This window comes from Opisthorchis viverrini, assembly GCF_000715545.1.
Source record: "Opisthorchis viverrini unplaced genomic scaffold opera_v5_24, whole genome shotgun sequence".
Lineage (NCBI taxonomy): Eukaryota > Metazoa > Platyhelminthes > Trematoda > Opisthorchiida > Opisthorchiidae > Opisthorchis > Opisthorchis viverrini.
In genome coordinates this window covers 2,292,768-2,302,339 of record NW_008751680.1, presented here as the reverse complement: position 1 = coordinate 2,302,339, position 9,572 = coordinate 2,292,768, and the positions used below count along the sequence as shown (strand labels likewise).

Here is a 9,572-nt window from a genome sequence, read left to right as displayed (position 1 = left end):
CTCACCCACTAATTTTCTCTTTTCACTCTAGGGCGTTAAATATAACTAGATGAGTATTATGGTTGTACAGCAGTGAAGCATGTGTCAAAACTGATTTTGCTGTCCTTGATGATGATGTCATAGAATAAGAAGACATTGAGAACAAAAATACGCAAAACAAATACCGAACAATGTGTGGACTAGCTGGACTCCTCAATATTTATTCAACATACGACGAGTCGGAACCCAATACGCATATTACACGGACAATATTCACCAAATAGAAGTAAAATCAAAAAGTGATCATGAGATGTCTACTTGACCAGCAGGCTCCTCAATCTACAACTTCAAGCGAACTGTTGGTCCATTAGAACCATGGAGTGGAGCGGAAATTGTGAGGCTAAGATAGCTAACCAGTTTTATGTTGCCGAAGAAAAGAAACCTTAGGATAAAAAATGTAATAAGCCAACCGGCCGGGATGAAGCCAAAGGATCCCTACAAATTTGGGCGGTATCTGACGAAAACAGAAAATCGGAATTAGTCTGGGACAGAGAGTGGAGGTCGAGCCATTTAGGAAAAGAGTTCGGGAGACAGTTCCAGAGTTTGTCTGAAGATATAGCACAGACCATCGACGCAGGTACTCTGTTCTAGAGGAGTAACAAATCGACAACAAACTAACACGACGAACCTGGTCTCTATACCCAGACTGGAAGGCTGTAAGTTTATCACTATGGCGGTCGGTACTGTGCCCGAGGCAACCACAGTATCTGAGGGGGGATTTTAAGATGATAGCCGTTCTGAAGTAGGAGAGGATTCAGAGAGATGGGATGATCCCAGCTGATCTTCGAGGAGGGATTTCTAAGCCAGAGTAATTGAGCTTAAGTTAAGTGTTTTCACTGCCGACTAAAGTGTTCTAGGGGGGCCGGGAAGTCCGTGAACTGGCGGCCGATCAAGTCCATCGCGGTAGACGGTTGATACAGGTGTCTATTCAAATTTTCTTCGTATTGTGCAAGGCACGGTTTACCTAAGTAAACATTCGGAAGTCTATTTGTCCTTAGTTTTCCTAAACACGTTGACCTCAGTCAGTGGTTGCTCGCACAGTTAGAACGAGCATAGAAATGTGAGACCTCCCCATGACGATCCAACGCTCGGCCGTGTTCCTCTGCAGCAACGCTCTCCAGTGAAACGTTCCTTGTCCAGAGCTTTCTGTTGCGACTGATCCAGAAGGTATGGGCATAGCTGAAAAGATACGCCTAAATTTTACGCGAAATATATTCGGCTAGGTTCGCTCTAAGCGTATCTTCTTCAGTATACCTAATCGGTTGGTTATTATCACGTCACGTGGGAGGGTTTTGAGCGTATATCCATTGTAGTGGGGTATTGCTGCTTTACCAGGTAACCAAGTGAAATAATGTGCGCGGGACGTGAGGTTTGTGAAAATGATATAGAGGTGAACGCAGTCATTAGAGGGAGCAAACGAACTCGTAAAACCGGTCGCCAGAATGCCGAAGAAAGGAAGACATACGAGCTGGCGAGGACTACGATACCAATCTCAACCAGCGGAGGGCGTGGAATGTCCACGAATTCTGAGGGAATTTGCGAACTGCCGTATTAGGGAATATGAATCGTCTCTTATCGGTCGCTTTCGCTCGAACATTGCAACATGTTCTTGACTCCGCCGCTTGTGATTGTCTAGATACTAGTTCAGCGAAAACCTAAAAAATCGTTCAGCTGTAGTACCCTTTCGGTGCCTAGCTTCCATGCCACACGAGGGCTGGGATACTGCCAGGTTGCTCAAGCCTAGACAGGGGAAGTCGAGAGGCAGAGGTCGGGTTCGAACCACGGACTTTTCGGTCAGTAAATTCGCGCTCTAACCACTGAGCCATCAGCTGCCGAAGAAATTACTTTTCCTGAAGAAGTGTGGCTACGCAAGCTGCGAGAGAGTGGTAATGAAATCTACGAGTTGCATCACTTATCTTACTTCTGACTCGGCTCGGCTTGTCCCATATCTAGTAATTTTCTCCTCGTGCTATATGGTTTTTCATTCACCCCTGATCTCACCGGAGGCACATGCATACATGCTCGAGATTCTTTACATATAAGCATAGCACTCAACTCTCTCATCCACTCGCTAAGTCATACACCGTGGCTGGATTCACCTACAGCCGCCCTAGTGTCCAAGCTTACTCTTTTCAAGCTTGTCACGCCTTCAATTCGCTGCCGAAGAAATTACTTTTCCTGAAGAAGTGTGGCTACGCAAGCTGCGAGAGAGTGGTAATGAAATCTACGAGTTGCATCACTTATCTTACTTCTGACTCGGCTCGGCTTGTCCCATATCTAGTAATTTTCTCCTCGTGCTATATGGTTTTTCATTCACCCCTGGAGGCACATGCATACATGCTCGAGATTCTTTACATATAAGCATAGCACTCAACTCTCTCATCCACTCGCTAAGTCATACACCGTGGCTGGATTCACCTACAGCCGCCCTAGTGTCCAAGCTTACTCTTTTCAAGCTTGTCACGCCTTCAATTCGTTGTCTACTCCACACTCTTTATATTATGAGACTTCAACATAGCGTCCATTAACGGTGAGACTTGGATCTCCTCTCGACCGAGTTTCAGCGCTGTTTAACGGTCAGGTTGACGTCAATACCTTATCGAGCCGGTTCCGTAGAGGACACCGACCGTCCCCTTTGAACCTTGGGTACACCAATTTAGGACCCATGTTAAGTGACGTCACGAAAGTCATCCCTTCGGGACGTTTGGCCAATTCGTTCTACGACAAGGGATTATTCGATACCGGAACTCATCCAAAATCAACTGCCACACGTCCTACCCTCCGAAGTGAAACACGCTTAAAAGTCAATAGGTTCGTGAACACAGTCGACTTAGCCCCGTCATTTTGTTAACAATGAAAGAGTGAGAACCGGTCGCATCTAATTTAACAACACCCGATTCTTGAAAAAATATATAGTCGTTCAGCTGTAGCACCTTTTCGGTGCCTGGATGTCATACAACCCGAACGAAGTACGAGTGTTAAGACACTGCCAGGTTGCCCAAGCCTGAACAGAAGCAGTCGAGATACCCAGGCTGGGTCAGAACCACGGAACTTCCAGCCATTAAGTGTGCGCCCTAACCACTGAGCTATCTTGATCCTCGTTTCCTCTTTATACCATCTTCACCACATTAACCACTCCGTAGGTTAGACATGTCAGCTGACTTGGACGACTCTCGAACAGTAAACGTAAGTCATGAAATAGCTACTCCCGAAGACAATGCCAATTTATGACTACTACCCGTTTCATCGCCGACAATCGGTACCGATCACTGCATACGACAGAGGGCCGAAACCCTCTACAGTACGTGGCTCACCTAAGCACTGGCTCTACATACGACAGAGGGCCGAAATCCTCTACAGTACGTGGCTCACCTAAGCACTTTCAATACATGCGATTTGGGGGGATAGGCAATTCTGTATCGCTGTCAGCGATTATCAGATCGAGATAACTGAAGAGGGCCAAGCGCTGGCACAAACATGTACTCACTTCCATACACTTGACCCCAACAGCCAAATCCTTCTTACATCTGAGTTCAGTTCTTCCCAGTTAACTAACCACAAACCATGTACCAGGGGCACGTTGGCCCAAGGTGTCACACTTTCGGTAACCGGAAAAGAGGAACGGGGTAAGCATAAGCAAACACCCGAGGCGATGAGATAATCACTTAGTTCGTACCGACTCAGTTCAGCTATTTTGAGAAAACAGAAACTAGACAGCTATGTACTATAGATGACACCTTGATGGAGGATAGTCACTGAATGCGTGAGTGAGTCATGTATGCAAACCTCACTAACCACCAGTGAGTTGGGTGCCAGGGTAACCATACAGAGACAGTTTACTGGCAAGCGCTGTCATACTTCTTTTCCAGGTCACAGACTCACCAATTCTTGGTAGATTCCACGGAGCACAAGGCAAGGCACAAAGGGCTCTGAGGTAGACCGTATGGGACGTCCCCTGGCATGTTAAGTACATGTCCCAAACAGCGCAAACTGTGAAGCGTGAGTAGCTCACATGTCACCGAAGAGTTTCTTCCTGCAAGGACGATCTGAGATAACTTAACAATCCTAATCCTATATTCTAAGCCCTGCGCGCACTTTTCAGGTCCGTGAAGCAGTATGGATCGCACTGTCACAGTGTATAATCTGCCCGTGATAGATAAACTCATGTCACTTCAGTGACATGGGCGGACGAGCTTAAAAAGTGTGTCCCCAACCTTCCCGATTCGGGAAGTAATCTGGTTAGGTAGAATTCCACACGGATCACCGTTTTACCGCACGTCTTTAGGCGCTGCTATGGCCGATAAGCCTGGCCCGCACGAGATTGGCCAAGAATTCGGGACCCTTGCCGGTCCAACACCAAGACGAGAATTGACTGGTCGACAATCTGGACCCAACAGCCAATCATGACCCAGTATTGGCCAAATGCCGGTTGCCAATGGCGCATCCAGAACGCGTCAGAAATTCCAGAAAGTTATAACCACTTATGCTATATATATACGAAGCGCTGTACAACTGTTTTTGACTTCGTTTAGGGCATTAATAGACCTTGCGCTCCTTTGGTGGTTGTTTTGACGTGAAGGCTTGCTCGGGAGCCTCAGACCGAGAAATAAGCTGAGGAAATTACCGTATTACAATCGGTGAACGAGAACCCACGATGTCAATCGATTTCGATCAGCTCCAAGAACTGTTTCAGCAGCAACAAAAGCAGTTTGAAGAAGCGCAACTGAAGCTCATTGAATCACTGACTCAGAAACTGCATATCGTAACAGCAGCAGTCAGTACTGGTGAGTCTTCTGTTTCCTCAACTGATGCAACCGCGGCCTCAGTTACGGAGTTCACATTCGGCCCTCTTTCTCGTCACACTTTTGACTCTTGGTTCAAGCAGTACGAAGACATGTTCAAGACTGATTTCTCCAAAGTTAATGATGGATGGAAAGTTAGACGATTGCTGCGAAAACTCGGCACACCGGGGCATGAACGGTTCACAAATTTCATCCCCCCCAAGCTGCCCCGCAACCTCAGCTTTGATGAAACGTTCAGAACACCGTCCCAGATCAAACATGACTGTTCACTATCCGCTACCAATGACTAAAGTTGGTCAAGAATGATGACGATGATTTCATCACGTTTGCCGGTGTTGTCAGTCGAGAATGCGAGCGCTTCAAGCTCAGCTCAATGACGGGGAATCAGTTTAAGTGCCTCATTTTTGTGTCCGATCTTCAGTCATCCCAGGATGCTGACATCAGAACCCGGCTTCTTAACAGAATTGAACAGGATAATGAAATGACGTTGCAGAGCCTCATCACTGAATGCCAACGCCTCATCAACCTGAAGCACGACACGGCTATGATCGGTCAGTCACCTGTGACCTCAAGCAGCTGTGTACAGGCAATCAACTACAGCGTGCCCAGGAAATCCGACAAGAAGCCCGATCGAAGACAGGGTAAGCCTCCCACGAGTTGCTGGCATTGCGGTGAGTGGCATTTTGCTCGTTATTGCCGGTTCAGGCGTCACAAATGTTCCAGGTGCAGTCGTCGCGGCCACAAAGAAGATTTGTGTCGATCTCAAAGATTGCAGCCACCCGCACACCACCGTGCAGCCCACAAATCGCGGTCCAACTCGGTGACGGCAACATTCAAAGTTGATTTTGCTTGCCGAAGGAAGTTCGTGACGGTTCGTATCAACGACATCCCAGTTCGGTTGCAACTTGATACTGGCTCCGATATCACGCTGCTCAGTGAACGAACGTGGAAGCGAATCGGTAAGCCATATGTGAAGCCGACTGATCACTGGGCCCGTAATGCTTCCGGTGGCAAACTGAAGTTGACTGGCGAAGTGGACTGCCTCATTAACTTCAAGGACTCGACGGCACAAGCCACCTGCTACCTGACGTCATGCCCCAAACTTGATCTCATGGGGCTAGATTGGATCGAAAAGCTAAACCTGCTGGATAAACCAATCAACTCTATTTGCAACGGCATACACGCAGCACCCGGACAAATTGACTTGCCGAAGCGTTCACTTGAGCACCTCCTACAACGTTATGCGTCTGTATTCACTGACGAACTTGGACGGTGTACAAAAGCAAAAGCCAGACTGTGCCTCCTCCCTGGTGCCAAGCCAGTCTTCAGGCCAAAACGTCCAGTGCCTTACGCAGCCTTGCCTATCGTCGACCAAGAACTGGACCGACTTCAGAAGGCGGGTGTTCTCCAAGCGACCAACTACTCGGCTTGGGCCGCACCTATTGTGTTGGTAAAGAAGGCTAACGGGACGATCCGGTTGTGCGCAGATTTCTCCACCGGTCTCAACGCGGCACTGGATACCCATCAATACCCTCTGCCTCTCCCAGACGACTTGTTCGCGAAACTGAATGGGGGTAAATGTTTCGCAAAGATTGACTTGGCCGATGCGTATCTCCAGGTTGAAGTGGAGGAAGAATCCCGAGAACTGCTCACGATCAATACGCATCGAGGTCTGTTCCAGTACACTCGACTGCCATTTGGTGTCAAAGTAGCGCCGGCCATATTTCAACAGATTATGGATACGATGCTGAAGGATGCACCAGGCGTTGCCGCCTATTTGGATGACCTCATTGTCATGGGTTCCAATCCCCACGAACTGTGGCAGCGCCTTGATTACGTGCTTAGTCGTATTCAAGAATATGGCTTCAAAGTGCGCCGAGAGAAATGCACATTTTTCATGCGGTCGATAAAGTACCTGGGGTTCATTATTGACGAACATGGCCGCCGTCCAGACCCGGAGAACATTGAAGCGATCAGACGTATGCCAGCACCCACAGACGTGGCGTCCCTCAGGTCTTTCCTCGGTCTCGTCAGTCACTACAGTTCGTTCCTGCCTGCCATGCATCGCCTTCGAGGCCCACTAAATCAGCTACTTACCAAGGACCACAAGTGGACATGGTCAGAAGAATGTCAACGCGCCTTTGACTCTGTCAAATCCATGCTAAGTTCCGATTTGCTACTCACACACTACGATCCATCGATGGAAATTGTTGTGGCGTCGGACGCCTCGAACTATGGAATTGGCGCAGTGATTTCACACGTATTTCCAGATAGCAGCCAGAAAGCCATTGCACATGCGGCCAGATCCCTGACTTCAGCCGAGCGCAACTACAGTCAGATAGAAAAGGAAGCCTTGGCGATCGTGTTTGCCGTTAAGAAGTTTCATAAAATGCTTTACGGCCGTCAATTCACCCTACTGACCGATCACAAGCCACTTCTTGCTGTGTTTGGCTCGAAGAAAGGAATTCCGGCATATACTGCCAACCGGCTCCAGCGATGGGCCACTCTGCTTCTGGGGTACGACTTCAAGATAAAATACCAGTCCACTACCAGCCTGGGACAAGCCGACGCACTGTCCCGACTCATTGATTCAAGCAGGCCAGAACCAGAAGATACCGTGATCGCAACAATTGCCTTGGAACCAGAGGTTAACCACGTAGTTTCCGAAGCTGTTCGCATCCTCCCAGTGACTGCCGACATGGTCCGAAGGCTACCGATCAAGACCATGTGCTGCAGCAAGTCATAAAGTACCATCGCAATCAGTGGCCGCGTACCTGCCAAAAAGACGAACTAAGGCCTTACTTCAACCGGCGTGACGCATTATCACTAGCCGATGGATGCCTGTTGTTTTCAGAACGAGTGGTCATCCCAAAGAAGTTACAACCAGCCGTCCTGAATCAGTTCCATAAAGGGCACCCGGGAACAAACAGGATGAAGGCCCTTGATCGGAGTTATGTCTACTGGCCTTTGATGGACTCCCAGATCGAGCAAGTCTCAAGATCGTGCCTTGGCGTGCGGAAGCATCCAAAACATCCGTGAAAACCTACCGCCGCAACCGACCGAACTCTGGTCTCGTCTTCACATCGATTATGCAGATCCAGTGGGTGGCCAACACTTTTTGGTCGTAGTCGACGCTTATAGCAAATGGCCGGAAATTTTTCCGATGAACAGCCCCACAACTGCCATCACAGTCCCGGGACTCCGGCGATTGTTCAGTCGCTTAGGAACGCCAGAGACTATTGTATCCGACAACGGCAGACAGTTAACGTCGTCGGCGTTCACACACTTTTGTCGGGGGTATGGCATAACGTATATACGCTCGCCGCCGTTTCATCCACAGTCGAACGGCCAAGCGGAACGCTTTGTTGACACTCTGAAGCAAGCACTTCAGAAGTCCAGAGGGTAGGAACCATTGGAAGAAATTTCGCAGAGGTTCCTGCTGGCGTATCGAGCGACCCCAAACCCCAACTCACCTGATGGAGTATCACCAGCAGAGGCGCTACTCCGAGGGAGGCTCCGAACACCGCATGACACTATCCAGCCACAAACAAAGCAGGCTGGTCACCGCAACACCAGAATGGAGGAACAGTTCAACCGGCATCATGGAGCAACTGCGCGCGCTTTCAGCAAAGGCCAGAGAGTGTTGGTTCGTGACTGCAGCGGCAGACGCCCTACGTGGACCCCAGGACTCATCCTTTGCCGGCGCGGCAAAGTGCTCTACGAGATTCAAGTTGGTCCAGCCAGGTGGATACGCCACGCGAATCAAATCCGGCCGAAAGTTGCGCAGATCCTGCCTACAGGACCGAGTGTTATGGGTCAAGAAATGCATCTGGACACCTTTGATCTCGGCACCACCCCAGAAAATCAACCAGTTGCTTCGTCGGAGGCCCAGCCTGAGCACGGATTACAACCGCAACGCTGTACAGACGGGATCCGCAGGCCAGTGAGACTACTGCAATTGAACGCTCGGCTTTGAAGCTACGTCAACAAACTTCAAGGAGAAGTTGTTAGGCAGAATTCCACATGGATCCCGCTTTACAGCACGTCTTCAGGCGCTGCAATGGCCGATGAGCTTGGACCGCACGAGATTGGCCAAGAATTCGAGACGCTTGCCGGTCCGGCATCAAGATGAGAATTGATTGGCCGACAATCTGGACCCAACAGCCAATCATGACCCAGTATTGGCCAAATGCCGGTTGCCAATGGCGCAACCAGAACGCGTCAGAACTTCCAAAATGTTATAACCGCTTACGATCTATATACGAAGCGCTGTACAACTGTTTTTGACTTCGTTTAGGGCATTAATAGACCTTGTGCACCTTTGGTGGTTGTTTTGGCGTGAACGCTAGCTTGGGAAGCTCAGACCTTGGGCTTAGCTGAGGTAAATACCGTCACTACAAGTCCCTTATTCAGCTAATCAGTCGGAGCCCACACAGTTGCTCAGGCGAACAAATTAATTAACCACATCGACTGGCTTATATAAAAGCATGATGTTTGGGTTTAATTCCACCATGCACTGTGGCAGCACTTTACACTTTGTACATGCGAAGCGCGCACCAAGCCGCGCGGCAGAATAATTCGGTCCACCTAAAATGGTTTGCATCTTTGAAGGATTTGAAACACGGAGAGTAACATAGTCTGCGTACTCAACATTTGTGGTCGAACGCCGCAAGATCACCTCGATCCCTGAGGTCAGCTGCCGTGTGACCCGAAGAACCGGGACATTGCCAG

At 49.1% G+C, this 9,572-nt stretch overlaps 2 protein-coding genes across 2 annotated transcripts in view; one reads left to right on the top strand and one right to left on the bottom strand.

Annotated features, from left to right (window-relative positions):
* Positions 1 to 4,001, bottom strand: part of T265_02108 (hypothetical protein) — a gene marked incomplete at both ends in the record, with an annotated part of 19,137 nt that extends 15,136 nt beyond the window's left edge. Inside the window, one exon of the mRNA XM_009166267.1 lies at positions 3,922 to 4,001. Within this exon, the coding sequence (XP_009164531.1) occupies positions 3,922 to 4,001 (80 nt within the window). The remainder of the gene's footprint in view (positions 1 to 3,921) is intronic.
* Positions 1 to 4,446, top strand: part of T265_02107 (hypothetical protein) — a gene marked incomplete at both ends in the record, with an annotated part of 4,916 nt that extends 470 nt beyond the window's left edge. Inside the window, 2 exons of the mRNA XM_009166266.1 lie at positions 3,577 to 3,665; positions 4,325 to 4,446. Of these exons, the coding sequence (XP_009164530.1) occupies positions 3,577 to 3,665; positions 4,325 to 4,446 (211 nt within the window). The remainder of the gene's footprint in view (positions 1 to 3,576; positions 3,666 to 4,324) is intronic.
* Between the last annotated feature and the right edge of the window lie 5,126 nt (positions 4,447 to 9,572).